At 32.3% G+C, this 22,667-nt stretch overlaps 2 protein-coding genes across 2 annotated transcripts; one reads left to right on the top strand and one right to left on the bottom strand.

Moving 5' to 3' along the window:
• The first annotated feature begins 4,124 nt into the window (after nucleotides 1–4,124).
• Nucleotides 4,125–5,391, top strand: LOC125821459 (MYB-like transcription factor EOBI). The gene is made up of 3 exons (XM_049500874.1): nucleotides 4,125–4,287; nucleotides 4,487–4,616; nucleotides 4,818–5,391. The coding sequence occupies exons 1-3, from the start codon at nucleotides 4,128–4,130 to the stop codon at nucleotides 5,353–5,355; spliced, it is 828 nt and encodes a 275-aa protein (XP_049356831.1). The 5' UTR covers nucleotides 4,125–4,127; the 3' UTR covers nucleotides 5,356–5,391.
• Nucleotides 5,392–8,343: 2,952 nt separating this feature from the next.
• LOC125821542 (glutamine--tRNA ligase) lies at nucleotides 8,344–17,986 on the bottom strand. Its single transcript, XM_049500960.1, has 23 exons — nucleotides 17,737–17,986; nucleotides 16,170–16,220; nucleotides 15,835–15,906; nucleotides 15,514–15,613; nucleotides 15,230–15,325; nucleotides 14,349–14,410; nucleotides 14,168–14,269; nucleotides 13,918–14,013; nucleotides 13,231–13,383; nucleotides 13,103–13,158; nucleotides 11,938–12,028; nucleotides 11,782–11,868; nucleotides 11,379–11,576; nucleotides 11,202–11,300; nucleotides 10,608–10,739; nucleotides 10,364–10,500; nucleotides 10,184–10,283; nucleotides 9,988–10,083; nucleotides 9,763–9,863; nucleotides 9,549–9,654; nucleotides 9,361–9,450; nucleotides 9,123–9,252; nucleotides 8,344–8,625 (listed from the first exon to the last, which is right to left on the bottom strand). The coding sequence occupies exons 1-23, from the start codon at nucleotides 17,857–17,859 to the stop codon at nucleotides 8,531–8,533; spliced, it is 2,373 nt and encodes a 790-aa protein (XP_049356917.1). The 5' UTR covers nucleotides 17,860–17,986; the 3' UTR covers nucleotides 8,344–8,530.
• Nucleotides 17,987–22,667: the final 4,681 nt, after the last annotated feature.

Raw genomic sequence — 22,667 nt, 5'->3', positions numbered from 1 at the left:
ACGTATATACATAGTGCATACTTTATACAATATATACATATAATGTACATATATTATTCACAATATATACATCGATAGTGTATATGTTGTGTATATATACTTCAATTATATCGGTAAATAAGTTGATCGAAGAATATATATTCTTAACTTTCCCTTTACATAAATGCACTTATTTTTTCTTTGGTCATTTAGTAACTAAATTCACTCGTCTGATTAATCTAAATATACCGAGCAGGCTAATTAAGAGGCGTAGAATACTTATGTCTGGTAGAACATTCTGTAATTTCAATATACTAAAACATAAAATATCGATTAAAGGTGAAGTGGTCTTTACTGTCACATCCCTTGATTATAATTGTAGTATATTTCAGTGTAAATAGCAGGTTAGGAGACTTATGAGATTCTCTATTATAATCATTACTTAATTTATCGATCGTCGAGAATTCTTGCGATAGAAAATTGTTGTCATTTTCAACACTATAGAGTTTTAAATATAATTTGGATGGTAGCTATTTTTGTATATGTTTGCCACTTACTGAATACCACTCTGTAGAGATTCTTTTGACATCTTTAAAATTACTAAGGGGGGAAGAATGTATCTATTTATCTAATTATTACATGAGGTACTTTGACATTAAATCAAATACAAATGGATAATAAAGATTTTTACCTCTGATGTTTTATTTAGTTTGATACTTAGGCAAATTTTCTTATTATTTTCGTTGTTCTCTATGAATCCATTATTAATATCCCTTTTATCGGAAAAATACACTATATAAGGTAGATTAAGAAAATATACACTATTGGTTGAATCCTTCTGATTGAAGAGCTAAATTTTCATTTCATCAATGAGTGCTCGTTTTTCATCTGATAATCTCCTCTTTCATTTTTTTTTCCTTCCACCCTCAATTTATTTCTTTATTTTAAAAAAAAAATGAATCTCTTTTAATTTCCTCGTATATTTATATACCCCTTTGGGGTGGCCCAGTGGTTTGGGCTTGGGACTTCTATGTTGGAGGTCTTAAGTTCGAAACCCCTTGCCAGCGAAAGCAATAGGTTTGCCTTTTGGGTCGAGCTCGTCGCACCGAGTTTGCCTAGTGTGGGTTACCTCTCTCCTATATGGTTTGCGAGCTATTGCATAGGAGCGGAGGTTTTACCATGTGCACACCCAAAGGGTAGCGGCTGCGAATTTCCCTTGTCATAAAAAAAAAATTATATCTTTATATTTAAATCTCCTTAATAAAATTCTCAGTCCGCCACAAAATTTAATCTCGGAGTTATTCTCTGCTTGGCATTTTGTATATATATACTTCAATTATAATAATTACAATAGCATATTCAATAAAATTTCATAAAATAGAGCGTAAAAAAGAGTAAAAAAATGTACACAAATACTATAAGTGTACTTTAATTATTACTCTAAAAATAAAATTTCGAAAAGAAATAAAAAAAAATTAGGACTTCAATACATACTACTATATAATATATATCCTTTTGGCCCCTACCTTCAAACTCCCAAATAATTTTTAGGTACTTTCTTACGAATCATCCACTAAATTCTCTTATCTCTTCTTTTAAGGCTCACAATTGGATATACCACTTAATTTTATTCCCATGATATACACCTAGCTATTACAATGACACCTATGTTCAATAATTTTAACACTAAAAAATATAATTAGTGACGAACAATTTTCTGTTGTTAAACAATAAAAAATCGTCGCTAATTTTATTAAACAATAGATAAATGATGAATTATCAAAAAAGCGTGTTAAATATGAGCGATTTAATAATAGATTAGTGATGAATTTTATAGTTAATTTCTGTTTTTAAGGCTCGTACTTTGATATACAATATCTATATATGTTCAATTGTTTTGTACTAACAAAATGGAATAAGCGACGGACAATTTCTATTGTTAATAATAAAAATTGTTAATTATATTTAATGATAAATTAGCTATGAATTATTAAGAAATATTATCAGCTACAAGCTATTAATTAGATATAGATTAACGATGAATTTTATAGCTAATTTTTTTTTTTAAGTCTCCAATTGGATATACTCTACCACTTGTTTGATTCCCTTGATAAACATGATATCTAAGTTCATAAATCATAATATTCCTTCCAACAAAATAATTTTTTATATTCTAACAAAGCACTTAGCATTATAAAAATAATAACTTTGAAGACATCAAACATTTTGGATTTGCTAGCCATTTTGATGACTTTGACTAAAGAATAAACATTGTTTTCGAAAAAGATTTGTAAATACTTACTCCATCCTAAAATATTTGCTATTATTTTTTTAGAATAAAACTATTTGAACTTTAATCATATATTAAGATATACTTTTTTATTATATAAATATGAAAAAAAATGTAATTTAAAATATATTTTATACAATTTTTGTATTGAATTAAAAAGGAATTAAACATCATTATCTTGACTTGAAAAAATGAAAATCAACAACTAATTTGAGACAGTAAATTGGAATAAACATAGGGAAAAGCAAAGAGGCATCACTATCTTGAAAACTCAAACCAAAATAGTATTTTAATTAATTAAATTCCCATACATTTTCTTGGCAAAGTTATGGTTGCCGCCCTTTTGATCAAACCATATAATCCCACGTTTAATTTACTTGGACATAAAATAATATTTTAGTAATATACTCCTAAATCCAACTCTGGCGGTCCCTATTTATTTGTTAAATATTTTCTAACTTAATTTCTTTTATTTATTTTGTCATTTTTTTTAAATCTAGGAAGGATAACTTTTTTTCTTATTTTATCTTAGTGTATTAATGTTGAGTTAATGTCTTTGAAAAATATAGTAAAAAATATATTTGAAATCTTATTAATTAATAAAGATAAAATAGTATGAAAAAACATTATTTTCTTAATAAGTGTGTCAAGTTAAAATTTGACAAGTAAAAAAGGATCAAGAGACTAAATTTTAGTCAAGCACGTTTCTTACATAATTAAAAAGAGGGAATATATATATATAATTTAATATAATATAACAAATTGAATAGGAATCAATTTCCGAGGAGGCAGCAATAAAGCAAAGTTCATTTTCAAGATCATACTTTTCTTGACTCCCCTTTTTTCCTCAAGGTTTTTCTTTGCATGAAAAATATAAGAAAACAATATTATTATTAATATTAATTATTCATCAAATAATTTATCATGACCTAAATTAAATATCAAGTAATATGAATTTTATGATAAAATATTTATATAAGTAATTTTTTTTTATAAAATATGTAAAGTTTAAATTGAACCAGTAAAAAAGAACGGGAGGAGTAATGAATTTATTCAATTCAATTCAATGTGATGTTCTTTACGTTGTATCAAGACTTATTTACTTCTATATATCTTAAAATGCATCATCTAGATTATATACTTTTGACACAATATTATAAGAAACAACCTAGCTAGAGCACTATATAATAGAATAGACCCAACCCCCTAGCCACCCACACAAAAAAGATCTTATCACTTTTCTTATTCAAGAACTTTCTATATCCTATATAATTGATGTAAATAATAAGAATCTCAGTTCGTCTCATTTTATATGAAGGTGTTATATTAATTAAATAAAATCATTTTATATAAAAAGTAATAATCAAAACGTATAATTTTAAATATATCATAATATTTCTATAACTCTAAATCATATAGTAATTTAGTTTTTTTTTTTGGGGGGAGGGGGTGGAGGACCAAAGAGTGTTGAAATTTATATGGCCAATATTCATTCACAAGAAAAGGGGTCCATCCACATGTATTTAGAGCACACTTTGATGCTCATACAAAGATCATTATTATTATTCTCTTGTTTACTAAATGGCACAATATATTTTCATACTCTTAAAACTCACAAAAAAAAAATTTAAAAATTCCATTTGAGTTTTTATGTTCCATAAAGTTTGTAAGTACTATTTTCATGTGGAAAAAAAAAAAATTCATATTATTTTTTTTCTCCTTTAGAGGCGTATAAAAAATCCCTTTATTGTCATCATCTATATAATACTTCACTTTGCTTTAAATTCTCTTTCATTCTTCATCAACTTATTTCCAAAAAAATATCTTTTTTTTTCTTTTCTTCTCTCTCTTCTTTCTAATGATGAGTAATAATAATAATATTAATAATAATTTATCAAATAAAGATGAATTATTTGAGCTAAGAAGAGGTCCATGGACTCTTGAAGAAGATAATCTTCTTATTCATTATATTTCTACTCATGATGAAGGTCGTTGGAATGCCTTAGCAAAATGTGCAGGTAATTTTTAAATTTTTTAAATTTTATATAATTCTTGAATTCAAGTAAGAAATAATTTTATTAAAAAAATATACACTTTTTCTAATGTTTTTTATTTTTTTGAATTGTCTTTTAGCTAGATGTGAAAGGCATCTATCAAAATTGTATAATACTATTCTTTTTATTTATTTATTTATTTATTAAATATTATTTTCTTCAGGATTGAAGAGAACAGGAAAAAGTTGTAGACTAAGGTGGCTGAATTATTTAAAACCAGATATTAAACGTGGAAATCTCACTCCACAAGAACAACTCTTAATTCTTGAACTTCACTCCAAATGGGGAAATAGGTAAATTTACTTTTAACCTGATCTATAGTTCACGAGTTCAAGTCTAATCGCTCTCGATACTTGTGTCACTAGGTTATTTATGTTATACTTCTTGGGCTACAATGTGAGAGATATTTCGTGCATCGAATTGTCTTTATCTTTTTATTTCAAACAACTCAAGATTATGTTAATTTAAATTTTGAATTCGTCTATGTGTTACAGGTGGTCAAAGATTGCTCAGCATTTACCAGGAAGAACAGACAACGAAATCAAGAATTACTGGAGAACGAGGGTGCAAAAACAAGCCAGACAACTTAAAGTTGATTCAAATAGCAAGAAGTTTGTTGAAGCAATCAAGAATCTATGGGTACCAAGATTACTTGAAAAAATGGAACAATGTTCTTCATCATCAATTGACAAAAAACTTCCTAATTTACCCTTAATCAACAATAATCAAGAACCTTGTACAAAACACAACAAATCCCATGATACTAATAACAACCACAACACAACATGGGGTTCACTAGAAAATTCATTAGATTCAATGAATGTGTTGAATGAAAATTTGAATTCAATTCTTCAAGATGATGAATGTTATCATGTGGGAAGTTTCATTCAGCAGCCAGAGCATTTAACATATCAAGAAATGTCAATTTCAGAATGTGAGGTGGCAGAAGCTAATTGGTTCAATGATGAAGGATCATTGTGGAACATGGATGAACTTTGGCAATTCAAAAAGCTAGGAGATGTAGACATCTAGCTAGACTTGAACAATTTTCAAAAGTCACGAAAAGGGATGGGGGTGGGGGAGAGAGGGGCAAAATGGTAATCATAATATTGTATTTGAAAGTCTTACTTAGCTTTATATAATATCACTTTGATATTAATGCCTATATGCTATGGACTATGTTTTTTAGTAGGTTTTTTTAAAAGTTCTGACTTGTATAAATGAAAATATCAAATGACTACTCTTAAATTTTCTTGATTTTTTGTGTATTTGTCCTATTGAGAACTTCCCATGTGTGAGCTTGCTTATTTTGTTGGTTCCAATTCAGAAAAAGGAGTTATCAGCGTAAAATCTTTCAATTTATAGTCAGAGAAAAGGAATTGTCAGCGTAAAATTTGTCAATTCATGATGAATGGAATGAAGATTGTTCTTTTACTATTGAGGAGTCTTAGTTAACATTATATACTTATCCACTAGTTTGATCCATAATTGAGAAGATGACTCTTCAGTCATAGAAAGATAAACTAGGAAAGATGAAAGGATGTGGTCAAATTAAAGAAAGTATGAGGAAGTGACTTTGGTGAAAGAGAGAGCTCAAAATGCTAAGGAAAAGGACCCTTCTTGTGTTGTCTAGTCATGTAAAGGGGACACATATTTCATAGTATTTGTATTGGAAGGTGTATGACCTATAGGTTAAACCTATCTTTCTCGAACTTTTCAAAATGTTGCCAAGTGTGTATTAAATCCTTCAAGTAGTGCATTTCTGGAGGATCTGATACGAATAAGGCATCATTTTTCGAGAGTCCAAGTAACATAGGGTGAAAAACCTCCCCCCAACACAAAACAAAAACATACCCCCATTCTTTGGCTTGGGTTCATTCTTTTCACAATTATGTTTTAATTATCCAATATCTAAAATTTACCAAGTCTGACTAATTCAAGTTTGTATCAAGTAGGTCCACTAAAGGGGTAAAACGCTCTCGAATGAAGGGCTCTCTGTTTAGTTTAAACTCTAGACCTATGATCGAAAGAGGTAAAGTGCTTTGATCGGAAGACACTATTCAGTTCGAACTAAACCCGAGACTTCTAATTAACGATGGTCCACTATACCCCAAGTTGTCATACCCCTTACTAGTCCTCCTATGGTAGGTAGGGAGGATTGCTATGAAATGAAAGGTCAAATAGAAGGAATATTATGACATCCAATCACTGATTTGATTGTTTTACCCTCAAGAAAAAACAAGGATATAAAGTACAAGAAAAAAGGGACTTGTGATGATTTGATGAGTGTGAAATTTAAAAAAAATGTACACTTGAAGTGATCATTTTTACAAGCAGAGCATTATGAGAAAGTATAACAAGTTCTTGATTTCTCAAATAGGAAAAAAGCAAGAGAGGAAAGAAAAAAGTTGGCATTCATACCTCTACTATACTTTAACAATTGGACCTCTTGCTCGGACTCTTCAGAAATATTGTCTAATCTGTCAAAAGTAGTGTATTTTTGGAGGACTCGGTATGTGTGCAACATCATTTTTTAAAAGTCCGAGCAAAATAGATTAAAGTAATAAATTATAAAACAACAATGTGGAAGATTCACTATAAAACAAGAGGACTGAACTTCAAGAAAACCTTTATGCTATGAGATTTGCTGTCAAATGTTCTTTGGGAATTCACAATCCTTAAAAAAAGGTGCAACTTAGCATGTGACCAAACTGGCTAAGATGTCATGTGAAAATGGAACTTACTAAGCATCATACTTTCTCTTTTTCTAACTTCAATCAAATTATCATCAAACATCACTTCATTCTTGAAGAGACTACACTCTCATAAATCACAGCTCACAACTTGAAGAGACTACACTCTCATAAATCACAGCTCACAACTTGAAGAGACTACACTCTCATAACACTAGACTATATTCTTCAGACGTTTCAAAAATATTGTTGGGTATGAATCGAATTCTCCAAAAGCAACACATTTTGGATATCGACCTTGATTATTCTACTCAGCACATCAGCTATTTCATCGAGTACCTGCTATCCCACCAGCACTGATATTGATTAGCTTTGTTCATCAAGGCTTAGGCAGATGAAAAACAAATTACTTAACTTTTGTATTTATATTGACCACTAAACGACACACTCGAGTGTAACATGAACTTGTTTCTCCACTATGATAAGGGTATCATTCACTTCCATGTTGTGGTACAAAGCCTTTTGAGAGAATTTGAACATTTGATTGAAATGACCCCTTTTTCCATGATGGTTGGTCCCTTTTCATTAAAGTAATTCCATCAATCTTCACATAGGACCAAATATGATATTTCTTGTCAAAAACCTTGCAAAGTTATGGGTGTCTTTACCCTTCAATGAAATTTTACATAAGGACCCCATCCTTAGAAGTAAATGCATGTCCCTGCTTCTATAAAGCTATAGAATCACACAAGATTTGCTTGCAAAGCATTTGCAACTTTTTTTCTTGTTTTCATAGAGGTGGAGGGTTCTTTTCTACACATAACTATTCAACATGCACGCCAAAGCGATTATAACAAGTGTGTCCCTTTCATTGGGACAATAACTCATTCATGATCAAGGTCCCCTGACTGACATAAAGCTTCAACAACCTCCATAAGAGTCAATGCTCCTTCTTGAGTAGAGCTCCTCGTAGACATACTAGATCATTGAAGAGAAATCTAAACAGTAGTTTTCCTGTCAAGTACACGTGAAACTCATCACTACCTCTTATAGCATCATTTTATCTATAGTATTGTCACAGAACTGCTCACCTAAAGAGCAACTCGCTCTGTAGTATTGTCACACGAGATAAGCTTATGATCAATGATTAGAATCACAGCAAAAAACTGGCCCTTAAGCAGACTTAAATAAACTGCAAGGAGCCAGAAGCTGTTCAAAAATCTGAATATGAAATGGAAGCATGATATTGGCTTCTCCAGTAACTGATGTTCATAGCTGCAATTTTTGTATAAATGGAACAGCAAAAAGTACTTATAGGGAGAGTAACAAGATTGAGCTACCAAAACTTTATTGTCTTTTGAAGTATAGATGATTTGTACAAATCTGAAGTTAGCATTATCATGAAATATGGAAAATCAATACCTTGAAAATCGTCTATTTGTACACGTAAATATCAAGAAAAGTTACATTAGATTATCTCGATCACACACTTCAATTTCTTCATAAAAAGAGCTTCACTTCCCACCCTTAGCATAGTTATCACGCAGAGTGACAGTCCGATTAAAGACCAGTTTTTCAGAAGTTGAATCCTTGTCAACAGCAAAATACCCTGCAAAAGTCATCAGTTGAAACAACTCAAGTGTTAGGCCGGAAATCAAGAAAAACGGAGCTGGGAATCAAGTTCTTGCTGAGCTTGATCAATATCTTGATAGTTCTTGATGAGACCTTTCAGAATTTGAAAAGCAGAAAATGAAAAACAAAAATCAAGTGACCTACATCTTTCATGTTTTGTTTTTCAGATTCTGTCAGTTTAAAATTGATATTGCAAAAGCAAATCAAAAAACGAAATTGATATTTTCGCTACTTGTATTTTAAGAGGCCCAAAAGCAAACATCAAAGAAGTAATAGGAGACAATAGAGGAATTTATTGTAGGACTCAAGGAAAATAACATAGGTCAAGCTGCTACATAAATACAAATTTTTCGAAGATCCCTGATTCATCCATTTGATGCTAAATGCCAACCTAAAAGCAACTTCCATGCGACTTAAATTTCATCTTAGAAAGTTTCAGCTCCCTACCAAGAATTACTGGGTATTAGAACTTACCGAGCCTTTCAAACTGAAATTTGTCTCCAAGAGTAGCCTTACTAACTGAGGGCACAGCATATGCATTTTGTATCACCACTTTAGACTCGGGGCTCAAATCACTGAGCCAGTCATCGAGTTCAGCAGGATTCTATTATGAAAACCAAGCAACAGTAAGTCTCCAAAAATAAACTCAGGCATGGGGGGAGAGGGGGGAAGGGGGGGCTATAGTAAGTTCAACACAGTAAAGAAAATAAACCTCAGAGCGGAAAAGCCTGTCAAATAGCCGGACCTCCACCTTAAGTGGATCAACCCCAGGTGAAGGTTCTGCAACCCAATGAAGAACACCCTGCAAACTTCATTGTTTCAGGAAACTAGAAACAAGGACTCTGAAATACTAAAAGCCAACCATAATAGAAGGAAATATTTTAACTTCAGAAAACCCACCTTAGGCTTTGTAGTCTTCGACGGATCATACTCTGCCCGAATCTCAAGAACTGTCTCTTTGTCATCAGCAAGAATTACATCTGTACACTTGATAGGGTATGCATACCTGTAAAGCAAATAAGCTTTATAGTTTGACTCTACATCTAAGGGGCAAGTGCTGAACTGAAATCAGACAAAATTCAGATGGCCAAAGAGATGAGTTAAAGGACAGTACCTCAATAGGACAGATTTTCCAGGAGCAAGACCATAATAATCTTTAGAATCTTTCAAACGAAAATCTGTACGTTCGATGTACACAACTCTAGAAAAGGGGACCTGCAAAATTAACAGAAACGGCATATAGATATTAAGGGATCAATGACATTGAAATGCTTTATTAAGTGCAGACAGAAGAAGTAGACAACAACCATCAGCAGTTGATTATTATTAGTAAAAACACCTTATAAAACGACGAAGCATCATCTGCTGGTGCTTCAGGCCATTTCTTTGCATCTAGATCCATTACTAATCCAGCTTCAATGTTCGTGATGACAACCTGAATTTGAAGTTGACAACTTAAGTTTCTGAAAATTGAAACTAGAATACATATATACACATTCCATCCGCAAACACTTAATTCAAAACAAGATACCCACCTTAAGGGGATTTAGCACAACTAGTGTCCGAGCAGCTGTTTTATTTAGTTCCTCTCTTATATGGTATTCTAGGCGACTTAGCTGTATCATACTAGAGTCACTGCGTCCAAAAAAAGGCTGTCAAAAACTGTTTTTCTTTTGTACCAGGAACACACAAACACGTTGATAATGAGGCCCAACCTTCTAGTTATTCCAATCCCACGAACAAAAGCATTTATTGCTGTTGAAGTTACCCCTCTACGTTGCAATCCTGCTAATGTCATGAGACGAGGATCATCCCAACCATCAACCCAGTTCTCTGTTACAAGACGGTTCAACTGACAACAATAAAAATCAAGCATCAGTTTGAAACAAGAAATTAACCAGCAGAAAACCATTATACATAATTTCTAATAAAAGAAACACTCAAGAGTCAAAAACTAACTTTACGCTTTGACATCACAGTGTTGGACACATTCAACCGTGAATACTCCCAAACAAAAGGCTGGTAAAGGCCTAAGGCATCCAACAACCAGTAATATGATGCACGGCGGGTTTCAAACTCCAGGGTGCAAAGCTGCATAAGATGGTGAAATTGAAATATGAATTAATTTAGGCTATTATTGAACAGCAATACTATTTCACCATAATAATTCGGGGCTGCACGGCAAGATAGACCAGTAATTTATAGCACATTCAAACATCAGTGCTTTCGCTTCTCTTATTTTTGTTTTTTAATAATGGTAATATTTATATTAATATCAAAAGGTATGCTACACAGAAATGTGTAGTCCACTTACAAAAAGGGGATCCTATTTCCTTTGCTAGTTACAAACTGTCTAAAACATCAAAAATATCTTCTCACTCTCTCTTTTTGACGGGAGAAAGGGGAATACTGTACATAATGGATTGATAAATAAATATTTTGTTACTTTCAAATGAAAGCAGAAAGCAATAGAGGACATAAAAATCCAAGATAGGCCATGCTGACTTGACAAAGTGAAAAATACTACATGACAGCGACAAGTTGCATACGTACTGAATGAGTGATATTTTCCAAAGAATCAACAATGCAATGGGCATAATCATAACTTGGGTAGATGCACCATTTATCCCCTGCATGCGGATGAGGAGTGAACTGTAGAACCAGATAATACAGATTAAACGTCAGTGGAAAAAAAAACAGAATCCAAAAAGACTTGTCAGAAAAACTTGCCTTGATACGGTATGCAATGAGGTCATACATATTGAAATTATCATTCTGCATGTCCTGTTTCATCCTCAATGTCGCTTTGCCTTCATCAATCATCCCCTTCTTCATTTCATCAAACAATCTTAAGGACTCTTCTATAGGCCTATCTCTCCAAGGGCTGTTCATCTTTTTCTCCCGATATTCTTTTACCTCGTCAGGTGTCTGGGTTATGTAGAAAATCAGACCATATATGTCATAATAATATCTAGTTAGTGTAAAATCACAACAGTTAGTTAATCCCCTTAAAATAGAGGTTGGCTCAGGTCAGCAAGGGTAAATTTGAAGGTAGAAACCAAAAAGGAGTATCCAAGAGAAATATATTAGCAATTTTCATGTGTTAGACATATCATATTGTATTTATAATTACCTGGTGGTCAACATATGCATGGCCTCTTCTTATCAACTCTACGGCCAGCTCATAAAGGTCTTGGAAATAATCACTAGTGTAAGTGATCTGCAAATTGCCAACGTATTAGTATAGGAAATATGGAAAGCAGACAGTTGGCATTGAACAGTATCATACCTTGAAAGGCTCCCATCCCATCCACCCAACAATTTCTTTAATATGATCGATGTACTCTTTCTTCTCAGCTTCAGGGTTGGTATCATCAAACCTACATCCAACAGCAAAGTCATGAGGAATCTAACACCCCCAAGTAAAAAAGAGGTTCCAACTAAACGAAATTAGAGGTTTCATGTGAAGAGCAGACAGTGGACACAAACCAACTATTTCAGCATTGCAAAACTATATGCCGTGTTTTTTAACATTTTGGGCCTAAAATTGACAGTGCCTTGAACTGCATTGAAAATTTCTATAAAGTTATGCACAAAAGGGGGCCGAGAGATATACGCTTACGGGTTTGGAATTCAATTCCAGCAAAAGGAGAATGTGACTAGTCTTAATTTTTTTCTTTTTGAAAACCGTGGTGTCCAGACCAAACCTTGACTAAAGCCATGGTATACCTTCTACCTCCCACCAGCAACAGGCTACCATCATGCCTCTTTCTCTGGAAACCCTAAGCATAGACACTGAATCAATACATTTATATGGAGATGTACAAGGACAGGTGAGACTGGAGAATACTAACAGCCACCAGCTTTGGTTGATTTTTGGGCAGAATTAACAAGAGACCATCATCTTGTGGATTGTATAATGAACTACATATAGACAACCTAATGCACAGTTTTCTCGGCCAATTAATTAATCCAGAACCATCACATTAGTTCCTTCCAGCCACAACCTTCTCCCACTCTTCCCTCCACTGTGCTTCTTGCCTACACTCCACATAGCATCTTTAAATTGCATTATCTTTTCTTGTTTGAGTGGCCTAATTTACACTAAACTAAATGTGGAAAATTTTGATCAAAACCATGAGGCTACCCCTCCACAGTCAACCAGTGTTATAATCCTTCATAATCTAGTTCTGTACCAATCCATCAACATTGTACTTCCATACCAGACCTGAGGGTATAAGAGAAAAGCATTATACCATCTTCAAACCAAAAGAGCATAAGTGAATGCCAAATAATGAGCAGATCCCAGGACAGGCATCCATTCTCACAACACACGGGTACGTATATTAGGCATCAAAAAGAGTCGCCCTTTCCATAATATATTGCTTCATCTTGGGCAAAAATTGCGCAGTATCATTTACATGAGATAATGAAGAAGGAAAAGGAATGTGTACCTCAAGTAACAGCCACCACCTCTTTCTTTTGCCAGACCAAAGTCCACAAACATAGCCTGTTTAGTATCAAAGTCAAGATTAAGAGCATGATTAAAACCACATTAGCACAATATCCGAATCGGATATACCTTTGCATGTCCAATGTGTAAGAATCCATTAGGTTCAGGTGGAAAGCGCGTCAGAACTTTTCCTCCAGTCACTTTCAAATGCTTTTCAAGTAGTTCTTTGGAATTACACGCTCGAAGCACAGGCCGGTCACTGAAATATACTTCTGTATGCACCTGATTATCAGGACAGCAGATGTTCATACCGCTAAAAATAAGAACATAGCTTAAAACCTTGCATAAACTCTCCTAAAGAGCTCGAAAGTGAAGGAATTTCACAACAACGGACTGCTTTAATCCAACAACTGATACTACAAATATGCAATGTAGCCTAACAAGCGACTACCTAAGTTTTACAACCAAAACTGATCCTGCCTATGATGAATGAATGAGGAAAATGTGTGCATATGCATAGTTAAGGATCCAAAAATGATATAAAAAATAAAATTCTCACATACATAACTAGAGCTGCAAAAGCTGATAAAAAGATCAGCACCATACGATGACAAACTAGTCAGGATGTTCTCATGCAGCCAAAGTGTATTTTCTCTAGTTAAAAAAGTGATGTAGTGTATCATGTAAAAGATGTTAAAGCATTGAAATGGCATAAAATTTTAAGTGAGGAAAAACATCACAGTATTATGCCTAAGAGTGAAAAATAAGACTTATAAACACGAGTACACAACAATGGATATACATTAGCTTAAGCACCTTATAATTTTCCTCAGGTGTGGGGAAGATCAAATATGGATTTAGTTCTTCTTCAGACTGCTTTGGTGCAGAGGTCTCCTCAACTTTTGCTTTATCCTACATAAGACAAAGAAGCAGCAACTTAGACAAGTTTAGGACAGAATAATAGTAGATGAAAAATCTCCACCTAAAGATGTGGTCAGCAAAAGGTAGGATATGGTTTTATATAACCCCGTCAGTTAATAATAAAATATATTAGATGAAGCACCACCTCAGTTTTCGCAGGCTTCTCTTTCTTCTTTTTAACAGGCTTTTCATTATCTGCGGCAGTTCTTTCCCCAAGTAATTTATACAGCTCCAGATCTACTACTTCCTGTGACAATAGATAATCTTTAAGTATCAAAAAAGAAGCACAATCCAGATCTACTACATTGACACCAAAAGAAACGTACCTTGACTACTTTCGGATCTGCCCACGGCAACTTCTTCCGAACATGACCAAAGAGTTCACCAACTATGAAGGAGAGATTAAATAAAAGCATATTAGGAAGAGCAATTATTTCTGTAAATAAGAGGTGTCTTACCTCCATGTCCACTTAATTAACTAAAAAGAAAGTCCTGGATCAAATAACATTTATTGTCGCCAACATTTCAAAAAGGTCGCAACTACACATACATCTAGACACACACACAATCCCCCGCCCGGGCAAAATGCCGCCCTTGTTTAAAAAGTATAGTATCACATCAGATAGTTATAAATTTATTTGACCTGATTGCTGAGGAAAAAAAGAGCCACCAAGGGGTCACAAGTAAGCTGCCAAATTTAGGTTGAAAATCCTATACTATTTGTCTAATTTAGGAAACAGGAATAATATCCTTAATCAAACAAGCTGACAATTGGATCATTTATATTATCAGTAACATAAGAAGCATCACAACAATTAATTAGTCCACACTCTTTTCTCTATTTTTTACTGTTGTTTATTATGAGATAGATATCAAGTTGATATAAAAGATGGACTGAAACTATTACAAGTATGAAAGACTTATTAGACCGTAGAAACCTGAAAGATAAGTATAAATGATGAAAACAAGATGAACCAATCCAAATAATGCTCGCATGTCACATCTAGAAACTACAAAGGTACATGAATGTCTAGATCAACCAAAGTCAATTAGAGTGTCCTGGGCCTTTTTGTTCTGTATAATTGCTAGCATTTCAGAGTTCTCAACATTCAATAAATTGCATAGCAACACACAGTCCACAGACAGATAGATTATCCAAATTAGAGAAAAAAGTAACTAGGTGAATTCTACAAGCAACAATACTAACCATTGATTCTATAACGCTGTTCTAGTATATTGGTCTTCTTCTCTTCAAAGACCTCACTGACAGCACGTTCAATGTCCTCCTTGGATACCTCAACTCCTGCTCAAATTATAGGAAATACATGTAATTTTCTTTTGAAGGAACATATTTTATTATTTCTAGGAAACAGTAATTCAAACCCACAACCACCCCCAAAAGTTTGTCCCAATAATAAAATAAAATATACAACAATGTACTGTCATAAATACTACTATATTTGGACTTGAGAAAAGATAATTTGTTCTTACCAACACCACAAGCCTCTTCAAAATCATGGGCCTTCAGATTTTCAGAGGCGGTTGAAGCAAGAAAAGAAAATGCAGCTTCTAACTGCGCAGGGGTTTTAATCTGCAATGGTCCAGTAAAAGACAAATTTAAAGGGGAATCACCAATTAATCATATCTAGCCTCAATACTTTACAAGTCTAACTCCAACAAAATAGGACTTATACTGCTAGTGCAATAGAAAAAAAGATGATTTATAAAATTTAAGTGTCACTCTAGTGCTACGCTTGCATAAACGGACCACCAAATAAAATAGATAAACGTAGACTTGAGTGAGCAACAAACCTTTGTAGATACAATGTACTGAAGCAATGTGGGCCGATGGTTAAGTGCATTGGCTGGAAATTTGGTAGCAACCTATCACGCAAAAGGATAGAGCTCAGTTACATCTTTTACATGCTAGTAGGCTGTAGCGCTTGTCCTCCCAACATAATGGGAAGTAATAAGATGTAATGGGTTTTTTTATCTTCAAAAATAGATAAATTAAAAGAACCTGAATATCCCTAAGCTTTAAATAATGCATGGACAGAAAATGAACCTCAAACATATTAATTATGCATGAGCAAATAGAATATAAAGGACATATCGCCAATTTATGTCTCAAGTTTCTAGAAGCCTACCGTATACAACAGGTTGCCCACAGCACGATCACAACCATCTGTCACAGCTGCCTGGATTAATGACGATACAAAGTTAGGAGCAAATTTAAGACATAATTGCTTTTCTGGAACTTCTGTTGAGAATAAGAAATCACATCTCACGAGACTTATAAATTACAAGGACAAAATCCAGCAAAACAAAGAATCAGCCCATGTAACCAGTAAGAACCATTGTGCATCCGTCCTAGAACCCCTCCCCAGAACTAGTTACATTGTGCAGTTTGGTTGCAAGAATATGAGGGTATAAGAAAATTGATGGCACTGTATAAGTATATATATCTTGCACACAGTTTTATGAGCATGCATAAACAGCAAATGAGATCTCTCTAAGATTCCAAAATTTATGAGCACATTTGGAAACCATCTATAGCTTGAATGCAGCTTTACGACCACGATTTAATAGCATAGACTTAGCACATAAAACATTCATTTAGAAACCATCTAAGCACATTAACTATACAGCATAGTTATTTATTTACCCTTTTCATAAAGAATAATAAATCTTTCAAATGTTAAACAGCAGAAAAATGGAAAAGCAACAAATATTTCCCAGCATAAGCTATGACAGTTTGCCATCTTCCACAAAAAATGCCAACTGCAGCACAATTGTGGAACAATTCTACCTACTACTAGCGTTTACATTTGCTTAAGCAAATAACAAGAAGGTACAGCCGTACAGGATTCAGTAACCCTCTTCATTAGTTTCTCAACGCAACAAAAGGAAAAGAAAAAAATGAACAGATTCTTTAATCAACATTACCATTTGTTCATTTTTACAAACTTTTTTCTTCTCCGACAAGTAGGGAAATTAAACGTTATATCTATACACATATAAAGTAGGTCATTCCCACAAATATAGAGATACCCATTTGCATATGGGTCTAAAATTCTTCGAGCTACAACACTTCCTCAAAAAATCAAACCTTTTTGCATACAAAATTTATAAACTTACACAAATACAGAGATACCCATATGCATTTATGCATCTAAAAATCATTGAATTACAACACTTTCTCAAAAAATCAGACCATTTTGCATACAAAGTATGAAATTTACACAAATATAGAGATACCCTTATGCATTTCTGCATTTAAAAATCTTTGAGCTACAACACATCCTCAAAAAATCAAACCTTTCTGCATACAAAGTTGGAAATTTACACTAATACAGAAATACCCACATGCATTTATGCATCTAAAATTCTTTGAGCTACAACACTTCCTCAAAAAATCAAACTTTTTTGCATACAAAGTAGGAATTTTACACAAATATAAAGATACCCATATGCATTTATGCATCTAAAAATTTTTGAGCTACAACACTTCCTCAAAAATCCAACCTTTATACAAAGTATGAAATTTACACTAATACAGAGATACCCATATGCATTTATTCATCTAAAAATCAAACCTTTTTGCATAATTTACACAAATATAGAGATACCCATATGCATCTAAAACTCTTTAAGCTCCAACACTAATTGAGATACAAAAAATCAAAATTTGCAAAGCTAAAGCTCATGGGGTACCTCGTGTATAACAGCAGTGAGATTAGTGGTGACTTTATTGTTTGCCAAAGTATTCTTGGCAGTTTTTTCATCCAACCCAATTTTCAAGAACAAGTCCAAAACATTGCTATCCTCCTTCACCATAGCTTCTTCAATGGATTCCCAGAAACCCCAAAGCTAAATCTTGAATTTTAAAACTATGAAAAATAATTTTTTGGAAGTTTAACAAGTGATAAAAAAGATTCTTAAAGGAGGAATCTTTGGAAATTTTAGGACAAATTTTCCTTTGGGGAATATGAAGAACAGGAGATTTTAGTAGGTCTTTTTGGTCTAACCATAATTGGGCTAAAGCTCAGTAGGCCTTACAAAAGAGTAATGGATCAATTTGGCCCATATAGGTGTTATTTGAAGAATCCGTGATCTTTAATATTTGTCCTTATAATACAAGTAATCGAAAATATTTTTAATATTGAAAGAAAGGGTAATTATTTGTGGGGCATTAGTTTATATTTTTGTGGCATAAGTCCACAAGGTATATAGTTAAAGACATAACAAGTTATATCGTATTGTATGACTTTATTTCTATAAAACTTATGTGAAACAAGACTAAAGTTTTAGTTCATAATACATAAGTTATAATGTATTGCAGAACTCAATTCTTTATGATGATCGAGACTTATTTTCAAAGTTATATTGCGTGCAATTTATTTTTTACCCTCCTCACATAGTTGAACACTTCAGACATTACTATACCTCATAGTTCAATGTTCACAAATATTTTATTTTAATGACATATTTAAATTATATCCTATTTTTATAAATATTTTAATCTATTTATCTCAAAACAATTTCAGATAATATTTAAATCTATATATTGCCAATATATATATGACTTAAAAGTCAAAGTAGTAAATTACTATAGCACAATTATGCAACAAGATTTGGTGTTTTAAAATGTAATCACCTTGGGAAGACGATTTTGATTAAACAAATAGCCACTTCATAGAAAATTTGGGCTAAATTATTGACTGAAAAAATATTCTTATTTGTCTTTGGTCTCCAAGGATATTTTCTTGGGTTGCAAGTTGTTTGGAGTATAAACAAAGCAATCAAAAGCTTCTTTCTTCCTCAAGTTGACTGACGTACACATATATTTTTCCGTCTCAAATTATCTATCGTGATTTCTAAAATAGTTATCTTAAATTACTTGTCGTTTTAAAATTCAAGACAAAATTAATGTTGTGTCTCAGTCCTAGTGTGACTGATCATCCTCTCGGACCAACTATGGATTATCGTCTTGCCTCAACAACTAGCTAATCAAACATGAGCCCCTCTTCGGACAGATTCCTCAGTAGTTTTTTATTTCATATTCCATCGTGTTCTTGAAGACTATAAACACCTTAATTATATAAAGATAACATGTACATAGAATAAATATTTAATGAACTGAAATGATAAACTTATCAAATGTCTCTCCTAATAAAAAAAAAATACGAGACATAAAAAAAAATCACGATAAATAATTTACGTTACAAATAAAGTGAAAACAAGAATGAAACTTTGAAAATATGTTGGCTCTGACTTTGACGTTAGTTGCTCTATTTTGACTACCAAGTCAAAAACAGTTGTATTCCCAAAAACAAATCCACTAATGTTAAATTTTTCGATATCGAGCTCAAATATTTTTGTTCGAAGTGATTGCCAAAATATTGTATTTATAATGCAATGTCTTGTCGAAAATTGTATGTTGTTAAGATGTTTATGATGGAAAGTTCTTTTTTTAAAAAATTATGATAAGCAAATTTTCGACTAGAGGTCATGTTTATGATTATAAAAAAATGTAAAGTTGAAGTTGAAAAAATCGAGTTGATTTTTGTTGTTGTTGTTGACGGGGGAATCCACAATAGCTATTCTTTCAGTACGTACAGGATAAACCTCGTTCTAATGTAATAGGTTGTAAACATACTAGGGAGGCAAATTGTACGTGTGATGAGCTCGACTGAGAAATCATACGTGAATTTCAAACCTGAAACCTCCCATTTGAAAGATCGTCTGCTCAACCAACTCGATCATCCCTGCAGATAATTTTTTTTTTCCACTATTCATTTTTCTTTTTAAGTGGTGACCCTATGAATAGATGGAAGTCTCCAATATAATGCAACTTCAGTCTCAAAAATTAATGACATCATTTGTTTTTATTTTCTCAGCCATATCTGTTAAAACAACAAAAGTATAGTTTGATTTTCAGTCATCAAAGAATACTAACTTGGACTTATCACCTAAACCTTTGGAAGTATATATAAGCTGGTCAAAAAGAATTGCAAAAATGTCGATTTAATATATTTATCCATTATTTTAAAAAGTGTTGTGAGACATAATCCCCATCAATCTGAGTGTACACATTGGTATTGGGCGTAAGCCTAGAAAATCTCACTTAATTGAAATTAAAATTATTAAGCAAATCCTTAAATTAGTACTAAAAAAACACAAAATTCAACTTATTATTAAATTTTAATAAGTTAAAAAAATTGGTCTTAACATTAATTTTTATTCTCTTTCTTCGTCTTTCATTAAGTAAAGAAAAGGGATAAGGGTCTGAAAAATATCTCAACTTTGGTCAGAATTGTTATTGCGATACTAAACTTTCATGATGACCTATTACCTCCCTAGACTATTTAATACCTTATTTTTTACCCCATGAACTATTTAATAGTGTATTTTAAAGGTATATATGTGTCCACGTGGATACATTACTATTTATAATTTTGCATTATTTTTAATGTCCACGTGGGTAAATATATATGTTTAAAATACGGTATTAAATAGTCTAGGGAGGTAATAGGTCCTCATGAAAGTTTAGTATCGCAACAACAAATTCGATCAAAGTTGAAGTATTTTTCAGATCTTTATCCCTAAAAAAAATAATGGTTAATGTGTAAATTACAAAGAAAAAATACATTATATTTCATAACTTGCTCTGATTTGATGCTTTTGATTTTCTTCTTCATTTTTCAAGTCATCTTATAAATTTATATTATTTTTTCTTAAAAAGTTTGATTGATTTTTTAGATAAGTAGTTTTGATTAATTTTTAGTCAATTGTTAGTTTTTATTAACGTTATAAGGTGAAGCATTAATTTCTACGTACATTTCTATTTGTTTAATATTTTCTTGAAATTTCTACAATTCATATGTAAATTGATATATTAATTTATAAAATATTACTAGTACTTAAAGATTCATGAAGCCTACGTCTCACCTTGTATAAAGTAAAATAACTTGTCTCACACTCGCATCTTTTATAACAATATCTTATCCACTTTTTTCTTTACCAAATATATCAAACTACTCCCAAATTGTTTATATTCTCACCAAACCACGATTCAGAGTTCGTTCTAGTTAAATAGCCGCACCAAATTACATAAAACAAACTCTCAGTCATCAATTTGGTCAACAGCTAGCTATCAAGCAACATGTTCATTAAATTGAATATGTTCGACATAAATTATAGATATACATGTTAATCCAATAAAGATCTCTCGAACATATTAATTGATAAAATACAATGATTTTACTCTCCAGAAAAAACTATGATGTTAAAGTTGTTAAATTTAAATCTGTAATCCATTTATGTCAAATAAATGTTGATTGATGTGTTTAGTGGACATCGCGATCAATGTGACACCTAGATCAAGATGAGAAGTTAAAGTATAGTGACTTCCCCTCTAGTTGAGATTTGGAATAAAGCATTCGATTCAACAGTATTTAGATAATCAAAATCAGGCAATGACATAATGACTTATAATTGAATAATAGATCAATTTACGATGAAATAAAATACAAAATTTTATAAACTTTTTCGTAGACGTTCACTTAGATCACATTATAAGATAATGAAATGAATAGATGGAGACAGCCACAAGATGGGAGAATGGAGAAGAAAGTTAGAAGAAGGTGCAGTTCTGATCCCCCAACAAATGAATAAAATTGTAAAATTGTGGCAGGTTGGATTAATTATTAGAGGAATACTATATAATAAAAATACCACATAGGAGATGCCAAATGTGTCCTAAAAAGGACAAGAATTTGTTTGGACAGTGGGTCTATTGTAGTAACATGATATGCTTTCAAATATTATGATTGAATTAAATGGCCAGCAAAGATGTAATTTTATGAAATTTCTTAGTACCATCTTATCCTCCATTATTACCTATTCTCTTTTATAATTTTTTTTATTATATTATATAGGACGTTTTTTATTATATTATATAGGACGTTTTTTATTTTCATGACTTGAATATGAATTCCTCGTTAGAGGCAAGAAGATTAATTACAACACCCCTATCTAGGTCTGGCATCTAGTTGAGCTTGAGTTAGGCTCGATCAACTTATTATCTATGGTGTTGAATTGAGGCCGTGAGTTAAAGTCAAGCTCAATTGAGTTTTTGAGTCGAGTCTAATTAATTTTTTTTGTTTTAATCTGATATTTAATATTTATAGTTGAGTCGAATGAGATCTTTTGTCTTTAACATTGTTTTTTGATGATGTATGTATTAGGACTCCCGCTTTGAATTTACACCCCTAAAGGAAGAAACACTATTTATCAAGATTTTTTTTTAATGGCAAGGACTTAAATTTGAAACCTCCAAATTAAAGATGGATTCATCTCACCATAATAGTGTATGGTCAATCAAGCTTCAAGACGTATGCTATTCTTATAACTTGAATCTAATACGCCTATTAACTATTAGAGGCAAAAGGATCAATTTCAACACCCGTTATTAGATCTGACATCAAGTTGAATATGAGTCGCGCCAAATCAGCTTATTATAGTATTGAATTGAGGAAAACCCAAGCTTACTTGAGCTTTTGAGTAGAGTCTAATCAATTTTTTGATTTTCAAATTGATGTTCGATATATATAATCTAGTTCAATCATATATTTTATTTTAAC

Source organism: Solanum verrucosum, unplaced genomic scaffold (genome assembly GCF_900185275.1).
Source record: "Solanum verrucosum unplaced genomic scaffold, falcon-dt-bn FXZP01000217.1, whole genome shotgun sequence".
Classification (NCBI taxonomy): Eukaryota; Viridiplantae; Streptophyta; class Magnoliopsida; order Solanales; family Solanaceae; genus Solanum; species Solanum verrucosum.
The sequence above is the reverse complement of the archived record's forward strand: the minus strand, read 5'-3'. Positions and strand labels throughout refer to the sequence as shown.